General features: G+C 47.1%; 2 protein-coding genes across 4 annotated transcripts in view; one reads left to right on the top strand and one right to left on the bottom strand.

Annotated features, from left to right (window-relative positions):
• Nucleotides 1-23,127, top strand: part of glis2b (GLIS family zinc finger 2b) — a 364,253-nt gene that overhangs the window by 157,647 nt on the left and 183,479 nt on the right. The window lies entirely within an intron of this gene.
• Nucleotides 1-23,127, bottom strand: part of srl (sarcalumenin) — a 153,664-nt gene that overhangs the window by 120,744 nt on the left and 9,793 nt on the right. The window contains exon 2 of the mRNA XM_070901739.1: nucleotides 9,157-9,285. Within this exon, the coding sequence (XP_070757840.1) occupies nucleotides 9,157-9,285 (129 nt within the window). The remainder of the gene's footprint in view (nucleotides 1-9,156; nucleotides 9,286-23,127) is intronic.

Raw genomic sequence — 23,127 nt, 5'->3', positions numbered from 1 at the left:
GCAACTAGGAATGAGCAATAAATAGGACCCTGCTCACATTGCCCACATTCGGATTACAAGTAAAAGAGAGATCCACCCAATCGGAAAAGAGCTTCCCTAATCCTGGTCGCAGTCTGGATATTTGAGCTGCGCATACTAAACCCAGAGCTCCCCCTGCTGGCTGCCCATCAGCAAGACACGGAATAAGTGGGAAAAAATGGCAATCAGTTTTAAGTTAATTTAACTTTCAGAAATCTCTGGAAAGCGCAGTCAAAACTGGACTGCCCATCCTTGAACCAAGCACATGACCACTCCAAATGTAAAGACAAAATGTATATAAAGCAGGGAGCGCTTGAGCGAATCTGACTGCAGGATCCGATTTCATTAGAGCTTTCCTGTGGCCTCAGTCGATTTGATCTCCTCTATCTTGTTAAATTGATTTATTCTACCTGTTTTTGTGGTCTCTTTATTATCTACAGGAATTATCTCATCTGTTTGATTTTTCCCTTTGTATCAATAATCATTGAACTTCAGAAGTATTCTCTGTGTGAATCAGTATAAGACGTTTTGATGTGACAATACTCAGTAAAATTATTATTAAATGGATGTTGCACTTTCTATAAACTGGTTCCTTAAACCTCCACCTCTCTCCAGGGTCAGGTACAGATCGTGGGCCCATCACACAGTCCATTCCATTTACTGGTGGCAAAGGTCAAGCCTGAGGTGGCAACGAATGATCAACTCAGGCTCTGGTTCAAGATGGTGCACTTGGCACCTTTGGATGGATTGTAATTGTAGTGTATAGAAGAACTACACAAGGTTGAGTACTGTGAGCTAAACTTAGTGTGACCTTAGTCTCCTTTATTACAACTCCAGAGTGTCTAAACAACATGGCAGCCAACCTTTCATACTGGCCCTGCATGTGTGTGCAGGTGACCATTAGGACTCCAACAAAAGCGCTCTCTGGTGGCAAGTATTACATAGTTACATACACAACATCACTCTCCCCCAAAGTCTTCTGTACAAGTTAGTTACAAGTTGTGGCGATCCGGAGCCCTTCGCTCCTGGTTGATCGTTAAGTTCAAACCCTGGCGTGTGTGAGTTGGCCGGACCATTGCTGCACTGCACCACGGCTAGTCTGACCGGACTGTCAGGAACGGTGGGTTCATCCTCGTGATTGACAGCGAGGTCAATTGCTGGTTGGGTGTGTGTTGGTGGATCGTCGTTGGTGATGTCCTCTTCAAATCGTTCCTGGTTGTCAGTAAATCGCAATTTGGTCTGATCTAAACACTTTCTGCATGTTTGGCCATTTAACAGTTTGATTATAAACACCCTATTCCCTTCCTTGGCCAAAACAGTGCCAGCAACCCACTTGGGACCATGACCGTAATTCAGAACAAACACAGGGTCTTTAACATCAATGTCATGTGAAACAGCCGAGCAATCGTGGTACATGTTCTGTCGGTGTTGCCGGGTTTCCACGTGATCATTAAGATCCAGGTGGACTAGGGAGAACCTGGTTTTGAGGGCTCTCTTCATTAACAATCCTGCCGGGGGAACCCCGGTGAGCGAATGGGGTCACGTCCGGTAACTGAGCAGAATGCGAGACAAGAGGATCTGCAGGGAGCCTTCCGTCACGCGTTTCATGCTCTGTTTGATTGTTTGGACTGCCCGCTCCACTTGACCATTAGACGCGGGCTTAAACAGAGCAGACCTGACATGCTTGATGCCATTGCGGGTCATAAACTCATTGAAATCGAGCTGGTGAATCACGGTCCATTATCGCTGACAAGGACGTCAGGCAAGCCATGGGTGGCGAACATGGCCCGGAGGCTTTTAATGGTGGCTGTGGATGTGCTGGATGACATGATTACACATTCAATCCATTTGGAGTAAGCATCCACTACTACTAAAAACATTTTTCCTAGAAAGGGGCCGGCAAAATCTACGTGGATCCTGGACCACAGTTTGGAGGGCCATGACCACAGACTCAGTGGAGCCTCCCTTGATGCATTGCTCAGTTGCCAGCAAGTTATGCACTGATGCACGCATGACTCCAAGTCCGAGTCAATGCCGGGCCACCAAACATGCGACCTGGCAATTGCCTTCATCATGACAATGCCTGGGTGGGTACTGTGTAGGTCATATATAAATGTTTCCCTGCCTTTTTTTGGCAAAACCACGCGATTACCCCATAAGAGACAATCCGACTGGATGGACATTTCATCTTTGCTTCGGTGAAATGGCTTAATTTCATCTTTCATTTCCCTGGGAACGGCCGACCAGTTCCCATTTAGGACGCAACTCTTTACTAATGGTAGCACAGGATCCTGGCTGGTCCAGGTCCTGATCTGGCGAGCCGTGATGGGTGACCCCTCGCTCTCAAAAGCATCCATGACCAGTAGCAAGTCTACGGGCTGCGCCATTTCAACCTCAGTGGTGGGTAATGGTAGATGGCTGAGAGCATCGGCATAGTTTTCAGTGTCTGGTCTGTGGCGGATAACAGTCATAAACTGATAATGTTAGTGCCCATTTTTGGATGCGGAGCGAAGCATTGATGTTTATACCTTTGCTCTCAGAAAACAGCAAAATGAGCGGCTTGTGGTCAGTTTCAAGCTCAAACCGAAGTCCAAATAGGTAATGGCGCATTTTCGTAACCCCATATGCACATGCTAATGCCTCTTTCTTGACCACACTATAGGCTCTCTCAGCCTTAGACAGACTTCTAGATACATATGCAACCGGTTGGAGGTTGCCCGATACATTGGCTTGCTGTAACACACAGCTGGCCCCGTACGATGAGGCATCACAAGCTAGCACTAAACGTTTACATGGGTCATAGTGTACAAGTAACTTATTTGAACATAGCAGGTTCCTGGCCTTCTCAAAGGCTGTGTCTTGAGATTTGCCCCATACCCAGTCGTCACCCTTACGTAGCAACATGTGCAAAGGCTCTAACAACGTGCTCAATCCGGGTAGAACGATACCGAAATAGTTGAGGAGTCCGAGGAACGAACGCAGCTCCATCACATTCTGTGGTCTGGGTGCATTCTTGATGGCCTCTGTCTTTGAGTCCGTGGGCCTGATGCCGTCTGCTGCAATCTTTCTCCCCAAAAATTCGACTTCTGACGCCAGGAAAACACACGGAGCGTTTCAGCCTGAGTCCCACTGTGTCCAGGTTGTGTAGGTGTTCGATGGTGTCACGACCAGTGATCGGGATGTCATCTTGAAACACAACAATGCGCAGAACAGATTTCAGCAAACTCCATGTTTCTCTGGAAAATGGCTGCAGCCGAGTGAATCCCAAAAGGGCACCTGTGGTATATCAACAGCCCTTTGTGTGTGTTGATGCACGTCAGTCTTTTCGAAGATTCAGCCAGCTCCTGTGTCATGTAGGCAGAGGTTAGGTCCATCTTGGTGAACGACTTCCCTCCTGCTAACGTTGCGAATAGGTCATCCGCCATGGGCAGCGGGGTATTGGTCCTGTAGTGAGACTCGATTAATCGTTACCTTGTAGTCGCTGCAGATTCTGACCGTGCCATCGCTTTTCAACAGCGGAACAATTGGACTGGCCTACTCGTTGAACTCAACTGGCGATATGATTCCTTCGCGTTGAAGTCTGTCCAGTTCGATCTCGACTTTCTCCCTCATCATGTACGGAACCGCCCGAGCTTTGTGATGGACTGGCTGTGCATCGGGGCCTAGATGGATCTGTACCTTGGCGCCTGTGAAGTTGCCGATGCCTGGTTCGAATAGTGAGGGAAACTTGCTCAGCACTTGAGCACACGAGGTGTCATCCACTGAAGATAGTGCTTTGATGTCGTTCCAATTCCATCTAATCTTTTCTAGCCAGCTTCTGCCGAACAGCATTTGGCCATTGCCTGGAACAATCCACAATGGTAGGTCATGCACAGCTCCATCATACGATACCTTCACTGCCGCACTTCCAATGACTGGTATGAGCTCTTTGGTGTAGGTACGCAGCTTTGCATTAATTGGGCTCAATTTGGGCCTTTGTGCTTTATTGCCCCACAGTTTGTCGAAAACCTTCTGGCTCATTATTGACTGACTCGCACCCGTGTCCAACTCCATGGATACTGGAACTCCATTTAATTTGACTTTCAGCATTATAGGAGGGCTCTTGGTGGTGAAGGTATGTACCCCATACACTTCTTCCTCGGGTTGAGTTGCCTGTGCTGCGTGATCCGCGCCAAATCAATCATTCTTTGCTACTTGGTGTGTCTCAGCACGTTTGCACATTCGCTGGAGGTGTCCCATTGTTGCGCAGCCTTTGCACACGTAGTGCTTGAATCGACATTGATGAGCCCAATGATTACTCCCGCAGCGCCAACACGGTGCTAATGGATTCACATTCACTCCCGATGGCGGTCTCTGAGTCATCACAGGTCTTGCAGCCGCAGACATATAGGCCCTGCCATATGCAGTACAACCTGATTGTGACGTCATTTTATGCACAGTACTTGCCGGTGAGCTTCGATGTTGTGAAGATATTTGTTGGTGTTAATCGTTCGTGGCTATGTATGCCTGGGCGATCGCGACGGCCCTGCTCAAGTCTAGGATTTCGGCAGCCAGCAGCTTTCGAAGAATTACCTCGTGGCTGATGCCCAGCATGAAAAAGTCCCGCAGCATTTCCCCCAATGCAGCTCCAAAATCGCAAGGTCCCGTGAGGCGTCTCAGGTCGGTGACATCATCCGCCACGTCCTGGCCCCCGGAGCGATGATGCGTGTAAAAACGATACCTGGCCATGAGGATACTCTCCTTCGGCTTGAGGTGATCTCGAACCAGCGTGCACAACTCTGTATATTCCTTCTCGGTTGGTTTTGTCGGTGCGAGCAAATTCTTGATAAGGCCGTATATTTTAGGCTCACAGACGGTGAGGAGAAATGCCCCGTGCTTGACCGTGTTAGTGTCTCCTTCCAGCTCGATGGCCACGAAGTACTGGTCGAGACACTCGACGAAGGCTTCCCAATCACTCTAATATTCCAACGGCAGCCATGGTTGCATGAAGGTTCGTATTCTGTTACTCGTCGCCAATTGTTGTGTATAGAAGAATTCCACGAGGCTGAGTACTGTGAGCTAAACTTAGTGTGACCTTAGTTTTCTTTATTACAACTCCAGAGTGCCTAAACAACATGGCAGCCAACCTTTTATACGGGCCTTGCATGTGTGTGCAGGTGACCATTAGGACTCCCAACAGTCGCACCCTCTGCTGGCAATATTACATAGTTACATACATAACAGTAATAAGAAGTGGGAGAGAGGGCTGAGTAATGCAAAGGGTTGTCGCCTTTCAACTCTCTCACCTGGGCTCAAATCAAGCCTCGACCGATGGTTGTTTTCTGGCTGTAAATGAGTGCATGTGAAATGATTTGGGCATTCTCGACAAGGTTCTGACCTTTATGGACCTACAGCACACAACTGCCCCAGATTCAGCACAAATCTCATTCAGACAGGCCTAAGAATGGTCAGTGTGACAAATGGACAAAACAAGTGTTACACTGGAGCAGTAGAGGCTACTGGTTCAAGAGCTATGTGTGGCCCTTACTTTGAACATGAAACTAGGTGACTCACATCCACGTAACACCGGCATAGGATTACAGAATGACCATGCTTGTAGTCCTTACTACTAGGGGGATCAAGGGGTATGGCGAGAAAGCAGGAATGGGGTACTGAAGTTGCATGTTCAGCCATGAACTCATTGAATGGCGGTGCAGGCTCGAAGGGCCAAATGGCCTACTCCTGCACCTATTTTCTATGTTTCTATGCATCTTTAAATGTGGAAGGACAAGTTAATAAAATCTCTAGTTCATGAGATTTAACTGAAGTTTTGAATACAGAGCGTTCATTCTTAAATAGTAGCACTATCAGTTAAAGTGGGGGACCTCTTTATTTAAAGAGTTCCCCCCATCATGCTTGAAAACAAATATAGTTGTAAATATGTGTTTTCTGTTAGGAGGTAATGCAGATCTTTAAAAATGGGAAGACAGGTTGATGAAGCGTTTTTTTTTAAAGCATATTGGATCGTATGTTTTATAAATAGAGAGACGGGGAGTAGCAAACCAAAGAGGTTATGCTCAGGCTGTACATATCATTGATTAGGTCACAGTTAGAATATTGTGTCCAGTTTGAGGAGTCCTACTTTAGGAAGAATGTCAAGACCATGAAGTGCAGAAAATATTCAGTAAGATGATACTAGGGATGAGCAGCTTTAAATATGAGGCGAGACTTGAGAAACTGGGCTCTTTTCATCAGAACAGAGAAGGTCAAGAGGAGATCTGAGAAACGTGCTTCAAATTATGAAGGAGATTTGATAAGGTAAATCAGGAATAACTATTTTCATTGGTCAATGAGTCAATACCTAGAAGTTATCAATTTAAAGTCATAAAAGGAAAACTGGAGAGGTTTGGAGAGTTTTTTTACACAGTTTTAGAACATGGAATGCCCAACAAGGAACAATGTGAGAAGCTCAATCTGTGATAATTTTTAAAAGGGAAGTGAATAAATGTTTGACAAATAAAATTCAAAAGGGTGTAGGGGAATGGGGCCAAGTGGATTATTCTTTCCTAGAGTTGGCACAGGCGCGATGGGCTGAACGGCCTCCTTCTGTGCTGTAGGGTTCTATGATTCTATGTCAGCCTTGTTGTGATATTGAACTTGACTCCATTTTGATTTCGCCCCTCTCCTCATCTGCAGACTCTTGCCTGGCACAGTTCAGTGGAATATAGGAACAGGGGTAGGTCATTCAGCCCCTCGGGCCTGTTCCAATGGCTGCGAGGCACCCAACACATTCATAACAAAAACCCAGCCCCGCTATCAAAAGGACAGATGACTCACAAATTTGACCCCAAAAGTTGTTGGAGGTCACAGATTCCTCCCCCCCACTCCACCCACCCCCAGGTTAATGCACAATATTTCACACTCCCAGCAGGGAGATATGTGCTCATTGAGTGCAGGAAGAGATAGGGCTACAACATTGGAGCCCGATTCTTCAATCCATGCTCCCAGCAATCTTGGCTCCTCGGTGGGAGCACAGGATCATAAAATCGCCCCAAGAGTTCCAAATAATTACACAATCTGGGAGGAGAGTTCCACAGGCAGGAGAAGGTCTATGTCAAACTTTGCCTATGATAATTGGATTTGATTACAAAACAGCCGACTTGGAAGGGGCTGATAACAGTGTCCAGGCAGGCTGCGTGTTGGAGGTTGGTCATGCCCTTGCTTTTCTAGGCTGACCTCGCCCCGTGATGCAAGGCCAGCTCATTTTAAATCGGTTGTCGGCACCAGCAGCTCTGAAAACACAGCTGGCTGCCTCTATAACTGGTCTGCTTTATTGTTTTAAAAATGGCTTGCAGAAAAAAAAGCCCATTTCACAGATGGGAGGTTGAGGCCAAGGTACAGGATGTCCAGCGATGAAGGGTAGTACTATGTGGGAGAGAGGGCCACCCAACAATGCAGGCCTTCTATTTTGTTTGTAGGCCCACCTTGAAGCACCTGTTTTAAATGGGTAGCTCCAGGTGAATTACAGGGCTATCCCCCATTGATGAGTCTTGCACATAAGGCGTGAAGGCACCAACAGCATGTAGGACCTCCACTTGCACACTGGCTGCTAAGTAGGCCTCAGGCCTCAACACCCCATAGTACAAGGCAGCCAATGCACACGTTATTTTGTTAATTAATTTAGAAATGTTTTGCTGCATTTACCTCAGCCATTTGGCTCCCAGTCTATTGGTTCTTTGCAGCTTTGGAAATCCTAAGCCACCAGCATTACTCCAAAGACTTCAGACATAATCCAAGCCAACATTTCAGTGCGGTACTGAGGGAGCGCTGCACTGTCGGAGATGCTGTCTTTCGGATGAGATGTTAAACCGAGGCCTTGTCCGCCCTCTTAGGTTGACATAAAAGATCCCACAGCACTATTTGAAGAAGAGCAGGGGATTTCTCCCCATGTCCTGGCCAATATTTATCCCTCAACTAAGATCAAGAGAACAGATTATCTGGTCATTATCTCATTACTGTTTGTGGGACCTTGCTTGCGCAAATTGGCTGCCACCTTTCCTGCATTACAACAGTGACTACACTTTAAAAGTACTTCATTGGCTATGAAGAGTTTTAGAACATCCTGAGGTCATGAAAGGCGCTATAGAAATGCAAGTTATTTTTTTTCTTACGAGCTGGACATGTTGTATGATAGTCAGTCTGTGGTGTCATCTTGGAATCAGGCAATTGAATGAAGCAGGTGTTGGAGATTTGGGATTTCTAATACCAACTCAATCCAGCAACTCCAAAGATAGTTTTATGGAGGAGAAAAAAAGGGAATGGCTAAAAGCCGGAATTCCTAAAAGGAGAGAGTCCCACACTCACCTGGGCTGGTGAATGCAGTGCTGTCTCAACCGGTCGAGGGGGCACACTGGATTCTGTTTGAAACATTTCAGTTCTTTCAAAAAATAAAAGATGTCCTTAAATGGTCAGGAAGACGGGATAAATCTCCTGTGTGACAGTGCACGGAGCCAACAACTGCTGCTGGCACAGCGAGGCGATCGGCTAGTGCTGGTGTCCTGTTACAAAGCCATTTCCATACTTAGTTCCTTTACACTAACCCAGAATACTCGGACATGAGCCATAGCAGAATTGCTAGATCAAATTAACCCAAGGGCGCACAAGGGTAACTCGAACAGTCCCACTCATCCTCCCCCCAAAATATTACTTTTATATCTACTGCAGGATATTAGTAAAAAAGGACCCTTTTTAAGTTGCACACAAGTCACCAAGCTCAACCTTTCATTTCCTACTTTTACAAACTCTCCCATCATGGTTTTGCAGCCTGGCACCATTTCTTTAAGCAGAGGGGCGGGACACAAGAAAAAGCTTTTAATTCCCAAACGTTTGAGCTCAGGCTGTAATACCGAGCTGAGCTTTAAAGATTTCAGTAGTCCCCCCCTAAATGTGTTTTTACACAGCCAGTTGCTTGCTGGCTAATAGTTCCAGCAGCTGCTCTTCACTCTACTGGATAGCCACTGAATTCAGATTCTTCATTGGAGTGAACTTTAAAGTTGCCAGTTTGCAAATACCGTGACATTGTGCCACAATGCAAAGATAAGAGAAGCTAGCCTGGATAGCTCTTATCAACCTACCTACGAGTTAAAAAGAGGGACTTACCTGCCGTCACAAAGACCAACAGAGAGAGGAAGATACTGAATGAGACCAGTCCCTTCATTTTGACTGTCAGGAGCAATCTGCCAGCGAGCAGTAATATATAGGGGAGAAGGTCAGAGGTCAGAGGGTGACCTTAAAAGGAGGAATCAAAGGTTAGGAGTCCATGATGACAATTGTCATTCAGTAGGATCTTTGAACATCACTGAATAACATCAGCTGTTGTTTTACACTGTGCACGAGCCAGTGCTGGAAGGTTTGATTGAGAATGTTTAATATTAAAACTACCCATTATATCCTTCAGCCTCAGAGTCTTAAGAATTCAGAAATTATACTTTTATCTGAACGTGCAACAAAGATGTTATTTTAACAGAGATGTTATTTTAAACGCCTTTAAAACAAAGGAATTTCCAAAGAGTGAGCAACAGATTTGTGCAAGATCACAATTTCCACAGAATTTTGCTCATATGAAATATTTTAATATTTTACTGTTGGAAAATTAAATGGGCTGGATTTTCAGATTTTCTGTTTTTGGGGTGAAAACGCAGGCAAGACGGGAAAGATACCGGCCAGGAATAGTTTGCGCTTTGATAAGGACGTTTTGGCATCTGGGCCCTGTGTCAGTGGGTGTAGCGTGAAGAGAAGCGTTGTACACTTTTCGAGGTGCAAAAATGGGATACTCGTGAACGAAAGAGACGGGCGGTGTGCGCTCCGACAGAGACCGGGGGGGGGGGGGGGGGGCGGCGGGGGTGCAGAAACCTTTAAAAAAAAAACACAAAAACATTCCCAAAACATTGTCCACGCCAGCATAACACAAATAGCTGAAAACATTTTTTTAAAACAAACACTCACACTTACCTTCGGAGTACTTGACCTTCCTCACTGCCGCCAGCATGGCTGGACCCACTGATTTCCCAGGAGGGCATTGCGGGTGTATTTCCGGGCAGACGGATCACGAAAAGTCCAAATTCCTGCCAGTGTCGCAACGTGAGCTCTTCCTGGCGGGGATACTGAGCACCGCCACAAAAATAGACCGGAGGATCGCGAAGGGGCACAGGAGACCAGAACGTCGCCTTTCACGCCGCTCCGGGACGAAACCCAGAATGGAAAGGACGGAAAATCCAGCGCGACACAGGCAGATTTTGAACCACCATTTGATGTCTCTTCTGTCTGCCACTGTACAGCAGGCTTTTACCTGCAAGATAGATCCTGAAGTAAACATCATCTTAGTCTGACTGCTCTCTGCTATACTGGAGTCATTATCAGCCCCTCTCTTTCTCTCCTTCTGTCTTTCTTTCTCAGCCTCCCTCCAGCACTTGGTCTCTGTTTATCTCGCTATATGGGGTAAAAATTCGGTCGCACCTCTGTTGCGGAGGCGGGGAGGTACTTTTGGTGCCTTGAAAAAGTTTGCCCCTCCCGCCGAGAAATTCGTCAGAATCGGTCGAAGAGCTAACAGGGGCAATAAATCAGCCGTTGCACACCAGAGCTGGGGGGTGGGGGGGGCGTTGATAACGAACGTTTGATCGGTACATTTTGCAGACCAATTGCGCATCAGATCCTGGGAAAAGCTGAGTCTTAAAGGCATGGCATAGTTATATATGAATAAAGAGTCTGGATACTGTGAGCTCAAAGTAAAGTGTGACCTTAGTCTTTTATTGCAGGTCTCCAGAGTGCCTCTCCAGCCTGTGAGGCCTCCTTAAGTACCTGTGCTCCCAAGGGATTATGGGATTCCTTGGGACTCCAGGGGATGTGCCCTCTGGTGACTATATAAGGTATATACAAGTTTACATACATAACAACACTCCCCCCACCCCAAAGTCAACAGTGTAACTATTTACAAGGTGAGTCGATCTGGGGCCTTTCTTTCCCTGGTTGATCTTCTCGGTGCAAATGCTGGTTTTGGTGAATCGTTTGTTAGGCCCTCACTGGGCTGCTGTGCAGCTGGCCTTGCTGGGCTGCCTGGTGTGATGAGTCCTGCTGGGCTGCTGCAGGTGATGGGTTCTGCTTCGTGGCCAACCGCAGTGTTGGTTGCCACTGGTGTGTATGTTGGGGGGGTCAAAGAAGGTAGGATCCAAAGTTGGTTGCTCAGGATAGTCTGTGAATCTGAGTTTGATTTGGTCCAAGTATTTCCGGTGAATTAGTCCATTTGAAAGTTTGACCCGAAACACCCTGCTCCCCTTTTTGGCCACAATAGTGCCGGGAAGCCACTTGGGACCTTGTCCATAATTCAATACAAATACAGGATCATTAATTTCAATTTCGCGTGACACATTTGCGCTATTATGATATGTACTTTGTTGAAGCCACCTGCTCTCTACCTGATCATGTAGATCAGGGTGAACTAACGAGAGCCTTATCTTAAGTGCCCTTTTCATGAGCAGTTCAGCAGGTGGAATCCCAGTCAGCGAGTGGGGTCTCGGGCGGTAGCTAAGCAGAACTCGGGATAGGCGAGTCTGCAATGAGCCTTCAGTTACCCTCTTCAAGCCCTGCTTGATAGTTTGCACTACTCTCTCTGCCTGACCATTGGATGCTGGTTTGAACAGGGCAGATGTAACATGTTTGATTCCGTTCCGGGTCATGAACTTTTTTGAACTCGGCACTGGTAAAACATGGCCCGTTGTCGCTCACAAGGACATCAGGTATTCCGTGCGTGGCAAACATGGCCCGCAGGCTTTCAGTGGTGGCAGCGGACGTGCTTGCTGACATTATCTCACATTCAATCCATTTGGAGTACGCATCTACAACCACAAGGAACATTTTACCCAAAAACGGGCCTGCATAGTCGACATGGACCCTGGACCACGGTTTGGAGGTCCAAGACCATAAACTTAGTGGTGCCTCCCTGGGTGCATTGCTTAACTGCGAGCATGTGTTACATCTGTGCACGCAGGACTCGAAGTCCGCATCGATACCGGGCCACCACTCGTGGGATCTGGCTATCGCTTTCATCATTACGATGCCTGGGTGGGTACTGTGGAGGTCACTGATGAAAGTGTCTCTGCCCTTCTTGGGGACTTCTACCCGATTGCCCCACAGAAGGCAGTTTGCCAGTATAGACATTTCATCTTTGCGCCGTTGATACAGCTTTATCTCTTCCTGCATTTCCACTGGGACACTGGAAGCTCCCGTGAAGCACACAATTTTTCACTAGGGACAGTAGGGGTCCTGGCTCATCCAGGTTCTAATCTGTCGAGCTGTGACAGGTGTTTGCTCACTCTCGAATGCTTCCATAACCATGACTAAATCTGCGGGCTGCGCCATTTCCACACCCGTGGTGGGCAATGGCAGCCTACTGAGAGCATCGGCCCAGTTTTCTATGCCTGGCCTGTGGCGTAGTTGTATGCGGACAACGTGAGCGCCCACCTCTGGATGCGGGCCGATGCATTAGTACTCATCCCCTTATTCTCGGAAAACAGGGATATTAGTGGCATTTGGTCCGTTTCCAATTCAAATTTTAGCCCAAACAGATATTGATGCATTTTCTTTACCCCATAGACACACGCTAACGCTTTTTCAATTATGCTGCAGGCTCTCTCAGCCTTGGACAGACTCCTGGATGCAGAGGCAACCGGTTGCAATTTCCCAGATTCATTAGCTTGTTGCAATACACACCCGACGCTATATGACGACGCATCACATGCTAGTACCAAACGCTTACATGGATCATACAACACAGCAATTTGTTTCAGCATAACAATTTTCTAGCTTTTACAAAGATTTTTTCTTGGCTTTTGCCCCATACCCATTCGTCTCCTTTACGCAGTAAGGCGTGCAGCGGTTCTAACAGTGTGCTGAGAACGGTAAGAAGTTACCAAAGTAGTTTAGGAGTCCTAGAAACAACCGCAGCTCCGTCACGTTCTGTGGCCTTGGTGCGTTCTGGATTGCCTCCGTCTTCGAATCGGTGGGCCTGATGCCGTCCACCATGATTCTTCTCCCCAGGAACAGGCGCTTTCCATGTTTTCAGTAAGCTTTCCATGTTTCTCTGGAATATCTCCGTGGCTGATCAAATTCCAAACAGGCATCTGTTATAGAAACATAGAAACATAGAAAATAAATGCAGGAGTAAGCCATTCGGCCCTTCGAGCCTGCACCACCATTCAATAAGATCATGGCTGGCTGATCATTCACCTCAGTACCCCTTTCCTGCTTTCTCTCCATACCCCTTGGTCCCTTTAGCCGTAAGGGCCATATCTAACTCCCTCTTGAATATATCCAATGAACTGGCATCTACAACTCTCTGCGGTAGGGAATTCCACAGGTTAACAACTCTGAGTGAAGAAGTTTCTCCTCATCTCAGTCCTAAATGGCTTACCCCTTATCCTTAGACAATGTACCCTGGTTCTGGACTTCCCCAACATCGGGAACATTCTTCCTGCATCTAACCTGTCCAGTCCCGTCAGAATTTTCTATGTTTCTATGAGATCCCCTCTCATCCTTCTAAACTCCAATGAATACAGGCCCAGTCGATCCAGTCTCTCCTCATATGTCAGTCCTGCCATCCCGGGAATCAGTCTGGTGAACCTTCGCTGCACTCCCTCAATAGCAAGAATGTCCTTCCTCCGATTAGGACACCAAAACTGAACACAGTATATGAGGAGAGGCCTCACTAAGGCACTGTACAACTACAGTAAGACCTCCCTGCTTCTATACTCAAATCCCCTAGCTAGGAAGGCCAACATACCATTTGCCTTTTTCACCACCTGCTGTACCTGCATGCCAACTTTCAATGACTGATATACCATGACACCCAGGTCTTGTTACACCTCCCCTTTTCCTAATCTGCCGCCATTCAGATAATATTCTGCCTTTGTGTTTTTGCCACCAAAATGGATAACCTCACATTTATCCACATTATATTACATCTGCCACGCATTTGCCCATTCACCTAACCTGTTCAAGTCATCCTGCAGCCTTTTAGCGTCCTCCTCACAGCTCACAATGCCACGCAGCTTAGTGTCATCTCCAAACTTGGAGATATTACACTCAATTCCCTCATCCAAATCATTAATATATATTGTAAATAGCTGGGGTCCCAGCACTGAGTCCTGCGGTACCCCACTAGTCACTGTCTGCCATTCTGAAAAGGACCCGTTTATCCCGACTCTCTGCTTCCTGTCTGCCAACCAGTTCTCTATCCACGTCAGTACATTACCCCCAATACCATGTGCTTTAATTTTGCACACCAATCTCTTGTGTGGGACCTTGTCAAAAGCCTTTTGAAAGTCCAAATATACCACATCCACTGGTTCTCCCTTGTCCACTCTACCAGTTACATCCTCAAAAAATTCTAGAAGATATGTCAAGCATGATTTCCCTTTCATAAATCTATGCTGACTTGGATCGATCCTGTCATTGCTTTCCAAATGTGCTGCTATTTCATCTTTAATAATTGATTCCAACATTTTCCCCACTACTGATGTCAGGCTAACCAGTCTATAATTCCCCGTTTTCTCTCTCCCTCCTTTCTTAAAAAGTGGTGTTACGTTAGCTACCTCCAGTGCAGAGTCGATAGACTGTTGGAAAATGATCACCAATGCATCCACCATTTCTAGGGCTACCTCCTTAAGTACTCTGGAATGCAGACTATCAGGCCCCGGGGATTTATCGGCCTTCAATTCTATCAATTTCCCTCACACAATTTCCCGCCTAATAAGGATTTCCTTCAGTTCCTCCTTCTCACTAGACCCTCAGTTCCTTCGTCTTTCCAGAAGGTTATTTATGTCTTATTTTGTGAAGACAGAACTAAAGTATTTGTTTAACTGGTCCGCCATTTCTTTTGTTACCAATTATAAATTCACCTGAATCTGATTGCAGGGGACCTACGTTTGTTTTCACTAATCTTTTTCTCTTCACATATTTATAGAAGCTTTTGCAGTTAATTTTTATGTTCCCAGCAAGCTTCCTCTCATACTCTATTTTCCCCCTCCTAATTAAACCCTTTGTCCTCCTCCGCTGTATTACAAAATTCTCCCAGTCCTCAGGTTTGCTGCTTTTTCTGGCCAATTTATATGCCTTTTCCTTGAATTTAACACTATCCTTAATTTCCCTTGTTAGCCATGGTTGAGCCAATCTCCCCGTTTTATTTTTACTCCAGATAGGGATGAACAATTGTTGAAGTTCATCCATGTGATCTTTAAATGTTTGCCATTGCCTGTTCACTGTCAACCCTTTATGTATCTCTCGCCAGTCTATTCCAGCCAAGTCACGTCTCATACCATTGAAGTTATCTTTCCTTAAGTTCAGGACCCTTGTCTTTGAATTAACTGTGTCACTCTCCATCTTAATAAAGAATTCTACCATATTATGGTCACTCTTCCCTAAGGGGCCTCACACAACAAGATTGCTAATGAGTCCTTTCTCATTACACATCACCCAGTCTAGAATGGCCAACCCTCTAGTTGGTTCCTCGACATATTGGTCTAGAAAACCATCCCTAATGCACTCCAGGAAATCCTCCTCCACCGCATTGCTACCAGTCAATATGTAAATATATAGCCCAATCAATATGTAAATTAAAGTCGCCCATGATAACTGCTGTACCTTTATTGCACGCATCCCTAATTTCTTGTTTGATGCTGTCCCTAACCTCACTACTACTGTTTGGTGGTCTGTACACAACTCCCACAAGCGTTTTCTGCCCTTTGGTAATTTCCTCTTTAACCAGCAACGCCACCCCACCTCCTTTTCCTTTCTGTCTATCCTTCCTGAATGTTGAATATCCCTGGATGTTGAGTTCCCAGCCTTGATCACCCTGGAGCCATGTCTCCGTGATTCCAAATTACATCATATCCATTAACTGCTATCTGCACAGTTAATTCGTCCACCTTATTCCGAATACACCTCGCAGTGAGGCACAGAGCCTTCAAGCTTGTCTTTTTAACACACTATGCCCCTTTAGAATTTGGCTCTAATGTGACCCTTTTTGCTTTTTGCCTTGGGTTTCTCTGCCCTCCACTTTTACTTTTCTTCTTTCTATCTTTTGCTTCTGCCTCCATTCTACTTCCCTCTGTCTCCCTGCATAAGTTCCCATCCCCCTGCCATATTAGTTTAACCCCTCCCCAACAGCACTAGCAAACACTCCCCCTAGGACATTGGTTCGATCCTGCCCAGGTGCAGACCGTCCGGTTTGTACTGGTCCCACTTCCCCCAGAACCGGTTCCAATGTCCCAGGAATTTGAATCCGTCCCTTCTGCACCACTCCTCAAGCCACGTATTCATCTCAGCCATCCTGCGATTCCTACTCTGACTAGCACATGGCACTGGTAGCAATCCTGAGATTCCTACTTTTGAGGTCCTAGCTCCCTAAATTCGTCTTGTATGACCTCATCCCATTTTTTACCTATATCGTTGGTACCTATATGCACCACGACAATTGGCTGTTCACCCTCCCTCTTCAGAATGCCCTGCAGCCACTCTGAGACATCGTTGACCCTTGCACCAGGGAGGCAACATACCATCCTGGAGTCTCGGTTGCAGCCGCAGAAACTCCTATCTATTCCCCTTATAATCGAATCCCCTATCACTATAGCTCTCCCACTCTTTTTCCTTCCCTCCTGTGCAGCAGAGCCACCCACGGTGCAATGAACTTGGCTGCTGCTGCTCTCCTCTGATGAGTCATCCCCCTCAACAGTACCCAAAGCGGTGTATCTGTTTTGCAGGGGGATGACCGAAGGGGACCCCTGCACTACCTTCCTTCCACTGCTCTTCCTGTTGGTCACCCATTCCCTATCTGTCTGTGTAACCTTTACCTGCGGTAAAACCAACTCACTAAACGTGCTATTCATGGCATCCTCAGCATCGCGGATGCTCCCTAGTAAATCCACGCGCAGCTCCAGTGCCGCAACGCAGTCTATCAGGTGCTGCAGGCGGATGCACTTCCCGCACATGTAGTTGTCAGTGACACTGGAAGCGTCCCTGACATCCCACATAGCACAGGAGGAGCATAACACGTGCCCGAGCTCTCCTGCCATGACTTAACCCTTAGATTAACTTAATTTGGCTAAATGCTAAAAGGTTAAAGAAAAGAAAAAGAAAAACTACTCACCAATCACCTACCCCCTTAGCTGTGACATCACCTTTCGATTTCTTTCTACTTTTTTGCCTCCCTGCTGCAGCTGCACCAGCTAGCCTTATGTAGGCCTCCCCACACTGCCGCTCCGCCTCCTCGACGTTCCGCTGGCTCCCGTGCCTTTTGGGCCTTGTGTAGGCCTCCCCATGCTGCCGTTTCCCGATGCCTGGTTCGAACAGCGAAGGAAATTTGTTTACGACCTGGGCAGACGAAGTGTCATCAGCGGGCGATAGTGCTCGGACGTTGTCCCAGTTCCAGCGTATCTTACCCAGCCAGCTCCTGCCGAGCAGCGTGGGACCATTGCCCGGTACCACCCAAAGTGGTAGCTTGTGCACCGCTCCATCGTAGGAGACCTTTACAGTAGCACTGCCGATTACGGGAATCAGTTCCTTTGTGTAAGTTCTCAGTTTCGTGCGAATGGGAGTCAAGACTGGCCTTGAGGCCTTGCTGCACCACAATTTTTCAAAAGTCTTTTTGCTCATAATGGACTGGCTCGCGCCCGTGTCCAGCTCCATTGACACCGGGAGTCCATTTAATTCAACTTTCAGCATTATTGGGGGACACTTTGTGGTAAATGTGTGCACCCCATATACCTCTGCCTCCTGCATGGTAGTTTGCAGGATAACAGGGTTTGCAGCTTGCCTGTACATACGTTGGAGGTGTCCCATTGTTCCATAGCCCTTGCAAATGTATCCTTTGAAGCAGCATGAATGGAAACGATGATCACTCCCGCAGTGCCAACAAGGTGTTAATGGCCTTGCATTCATCACCCTTGATGGTGGACTCTGAGATATCTGCGGACGTGCAGCTGCAGGTAAGTGGGGCCTGCCCTGTACGTTGCGATTTGAAAACAACATCACTTGGTTCACAGTACTTGTAACAGCACTCATGTGCTGAGAGATTTGCTTAGTATTGTCATTGATGGCAATGAACGCCTGGTCTATTGCTATGGCCTTACTCAAGGTTTGGGACTCTACAGTCAAAAGTTGACCAATGCCAAGTACGAAAAAATCTCGGAGCATGTGCTCCAAATGTCCTTCAAATTCGTAATGTCCTGCAAAGCGTTTTGGCTCGGCGACATAACTTGCCACTTCCTGGCCTTCAGACCTTCTGTAGGTATAGAACCGGTACCTCGCCATCAGAACGCTTTCCTTCGGGTTCAGATGCTCCATGACCAGTGTGCACAAATCATCGTATGATTTCTCTATGGGTTTCGCTGGAGCAAGCAGATTTTTCATGAGGCCATACGTTGGTGCCCCACAGACGGTGAGGAGAATCGCCCTTCGTTTGGCAGCATTTGCTTCTCCTTCCAGCTCGTTAGCCACGAAGTATTAGTTGAGTCGCTCCACGAAGGTTTTCCAATCATTTCCCTCCGAGAATTTCTCCAGGATGCCCACTGTTCTCTGCATCGTTGGGTTCGTCATCTGTATCTCGTTGCCAGTCGTTATATATGAATTAAGAGTCTGACTGGATACTGTGAGCTCAAAGTAAAGTGTGACCTGAGTCTTTTATTGCAGGTCTCCAGAGTGCCTCTCCAGCCTGTGAGGCCTCCTTAAGTACCTGTGCTCCCAAGGGATTGTGGGATCCCTTGGGATTCCAGGAGATGAGCCCTCTGGTGGCTGTACAAGGTATATACAAGTTTACATACATAACAATAGTAATGCACCTATTAAAGTTTTCAAATTCACTTGTTTTCAACTTGTACTGTTAAGTCTGTCTGCCGCTGCAAACTGGGAGGCTCATGCACCATGCTGTGTGTAAACGTTGCACTGACTGTGACCTCCCAGGGAAACGCTTCCTCATCCCGTTAAGTAGATGCCAGTGAACGACTCTGCAAGCCTGCACCGACTGTTTTTCCAGACGTCGTTATTGGCGGGCGCTCAATGAGACGCAGGCACCGAATCTACTGACTGGAGCGCAAGTGTGCGTGTTGCACCAGGAATACGTCATGATCAGAATGATCGTCAGCAGCTAGGCACTAATGGTTTGCACCCCCGATGAGCCTCTAATGAATTTTCCATCAGGGCGCTAAAAGCTGTGCGCCCGGTCGCTAAGCTCCAACGCTCTCATTAACGCCCCTTCTGGCCGCTAACTCAGGCTATAGGCAACGGAAGGTCCAGCCCACGATGTCTTGCTCTATTGCTCTGTATTTCTTTCTCTCTAACTCCCCATCTTTTTCTGTCCCAATCAGGGGTTCAGGTGGCTTATATATAGATAACCAATACCTGGAAGTGAGGTACAGGCTGGAATCCCATCGAGGGGTTTGGGGGTTTATATAAAGTAACCAATACCCGGAAGTGAGCTACAGACTGGAATCTCATCGAGCAGTTTGGGGGTTTATATTTAGAATAAAGTGATATATTTTGGTAGGAAGAACAAGGAGAGGCAATATAACCTAAAGGGTACAATTCTAAAGTGGGTGCACATATACCTGGGGGTATATGTGCATAAATGGTTGAAGGTGGCAGGACAGATTGAGAAAGCGGTTAAAAGAGTATACAATTTCCTGGGCTTTATAAATAGAGGCATAGAGTACAAAAGCAAGGAAGTTATGATGAACCTTTATAAAACATTGGTTCGACTTTAACTGGGCACCACACTTTAGGAAGGATGTGAAGGCTTTAGAAAGGGTGCAGAAAATATTTACAAGAATGGTTCCAGGGATGAGGGACTTCAGTTACGTGGATAGACTGGAGAAGCTGGGCTTGTTATATAGAAACATAGAAATCTACAGCGCAGAAGGAGGTCACTTCAGCCCATCGTGTCTGCGCCGGCCGACAAAGAGCCACACGGCCCTCAGTCAGCAACCCTGAAGGTTACATATAAACCTATGAACAATGGCGGAAAGATAAAGAGCACCCAGCCCAACCAGTCCACCCCACACAACTGTGACACCCTTTGCACCGAAACATTCTACACTCCATCCCAACCAGAGCCATGTGATCTCCTGGGAGAGGCAAAAACCAGATAAAAATCCAGGCCAATTGGGGGAAAAAATTGGGGAAAATTCCTCTCCGACTCATCCAGGCAATCGAAACTAGTCCGGGAGAAACTAGTCCTGGTCGTATTTGATTCCCTGCAGTACTTATCTCCATATCTGCACCAGCCAACAGGAGCTTATCCAGTCTAATCCCATTTACCAGCTCTAGGTCTGTAACTCTGCAGTTACGGCACTTCAAGTGCCCATCCTGTTATGTCTTCAGATACTCTAATAGTGACTCCACGAGACAATGTGTTGTGCTTGAACTGTAGTGACCTTAGTCCATTTAATGTAACTCCAGAGTGAGGGTAACACATGATGGCCTGCCTTTTATACTAGGCCTGGCCCACCTGTATAGGTAACCTACAAGTCTCCCACTGCAGTGCCCTGATAGTACAAGCAGTAACCATGTAGGATACATGACATCACTCTCCCCCAAGTCCTTAGTGCAAATCGCCTTTGCATTAACTGTGCTTTGGGCTTAGCTCTATCCTGTTGACCCTTGGAGGGTCGTTTCCATCTTCGGTGAGCAGGTGGTGTTTCGTTGGCAGTAGAGTTGCTGGTGGTTTCTGTTTGTGCATCCACAACCACTCCATTCACTCCGGCCCCACCACCACATACAGATTGTGCCGTTGGCTCATTACATTCATATACATTCAAGTCCAAAAAAAAATTTGCATTTACAGTATTATATTTGTGGTACTGTGGTGAGGTAAGTACATTTGAATGGTGAGGTACATACTTGGAATATACTTGGAGCCAGTGCTGGGGTCAGCACCGGTGCGTGAGGACAAAGTAATGCCAGAACTGCTGGATGGTGTCCAGGTAGTCTGATGGCGACACGGTGCCCAGTGCTGGCAGTGGGAATCCAGTTGGCTCAAGTTGCCTGCTTTCGGGGCTTTTGCTGTTGCTTCTAGCATCGGGCAGGTTCACAGATGCCTGTGACCTCCCTGTCCACTCCTTGCGCCCCGGGTCGCTGCTGCTCCCTGAGGAGCAGTCGTCCAACAGTGCGCAGGGAACTGCTGACTCGCTTGCCTGGGCGTTATTTGGTTTGGGATCCTGGCTGGTCCCAGTCCCATTTGGGAGAACCGTTGCGGGTGACCCTTCGTTCCCGGGTGTAGCCTTGGTGGCGATAGGGTCTGGGGGCTGCGCCTCAGCGCAGTTTGCTCTTTCAAGCTCATGGCGGTTGGTGCCATCGGGTGCCTGAGAGGTGGAGCCGATCAGGGGCAAGGTATCAATACCGATGCCGTTGCCCTCCTGAGATCGATTGCTCTGCAGCTTGTATATATTAGCTGCTTGTAGCCACACTCCATGGTGCATCACTCTGGTCCCAGGGTAGCTCGTTGGACCTGTGTGCTCCCGATGAATGTTTGCCTGCTGCATTGACTGTATGCAGTTGAAATCCTACATTGCACAATGTTTCATTACTTATGGTAAATAACTTGTAGCTCCGATCGCAATTGCGCGACTTTTCCTTGCTTATTGCATGTACACAACTCTGATCATCAATTACACATTTTACATCTAACTCACAGTTGCTGTTACATTGATTGAGAGTGTGGAACTGTCCCTTTAAGTGTGGTGAGTTGTGGGCCTCCTTTAAGAGAGCCTTGCTATCTTTACCCCAATTCTCTTCTTCGCTTGGCGCCACGTGTTACTCCATCAGTGCTGCACCTCATGGTCCGGCCACCGCCATCTTTTTCTTCAGCACCTACCTCGTGGTTTGGGTGCCATCTTTCTTCCATCCACGATGTCGACTGCTGTGATCCTCTTCTCCCCGGGTTCTGCCACCTAAGCTGGGAAGTCGCCTTTGGATCCGATTTTCTTCCTCCGGATTCATGCCACTGGAGCCTGGAAGGTGCGTTCGGGTCGTCTCAGTTGGATCATCTCCACGCAATCGTGCTGAGCGTCTGTGCCTCGGGTGCTGTGCTGGCCTGCTCTCTGGTGCCGGGTCCAACCTCAAGTGGGGGTTTGCTTTGCCTCTCAGCATGGGGACGTCGATCTCGGGAGGGATGAAATCTTCCCAGCTCCAATGGATCTTCACCATCCACCTTCTTCCGAGTAGCGTTGGTCCATCACCTGCAACAATCCACAGGGGTAACTTGTGCACCGCGCCGTCATTGAGTACCTAAAAAGGGGAAGGTGGCTCAACCGTGGCTAACAAGGGAAATTAAGGATAGTGTTAAATCCAAGGAAGAGGCATACAAATTAGCCAGAAAAAGCAGCAAACCGGAGGACTGGGTGGACAAAGGGTTTAATTAAGAGGGGGGAAATAGAGTACGAGAGGAAGCTTGCCGGAAACATAAAAAATGACTGCAAAAGCTTCTATAGCTATGTGAAGAGAAAAAGATTAGTACAGACAAACGTAGGGCCCATGCAGTCAGATTCGGGTGAATTTATAATGGGGAACAAAGAAATGGCAGACCAATTGAACAAGTACTTTGGTTCTGACTTCACAAAGGAAGACACAAATAACCTTCCGGATGTACTAGGGGACCGAAGGTCTAGTGAGGAGGAGGAACTGAAGGATATCCTTATTAGGCAGGAAATTGTGTTCAGGAAATTGACGGGAATGAAGGCCGATAAATCCCCAGTACCTGAAAGTCTACATCGCAGAGTACTTAAGGAAGTGGCCCTAGAAATAGTGAATGCATTGGTGATCATTTTCCAACATCTATCGACTCTGGATCAGTTCCTATGGACTGGAGGGTTGCTAATGTAACACCACTTTTTAAAAAAGGAGAGAAAACGGGTAATTATAGACCGGTTAGCCTGACATCAGTAGTGGGGAAAATGTTGGAATCAATTATTAAAGATGAAATAGCAGCATATTTGGAAAGCAGTGATAGGATTGGTCCAAGTCAGCATGGATTTATGAAGGGGAAATCATGCTTGACAAATCTTCTGGAATATTTTGAGGATGTAACTA

The sequence above is a fragment of the Pristiophorus japonicus genome, chromosome 15, assembly GCF_044704955.1.
Source record: "Pristiophorus japonicus isolate sPriJap1 chromosome 15, sPriJap1.hap1, whole genome shotgun sequence".
Lineage (NCBI taxonomy): Eukaryota > Metazoa > Chordata > Chondrichthyes > Pristiophoridae > Pristiophorus > Pristiophorus japonicus.
This window is presented reverse-complemented; position numbering and strand designations above follow the sequence as displayed.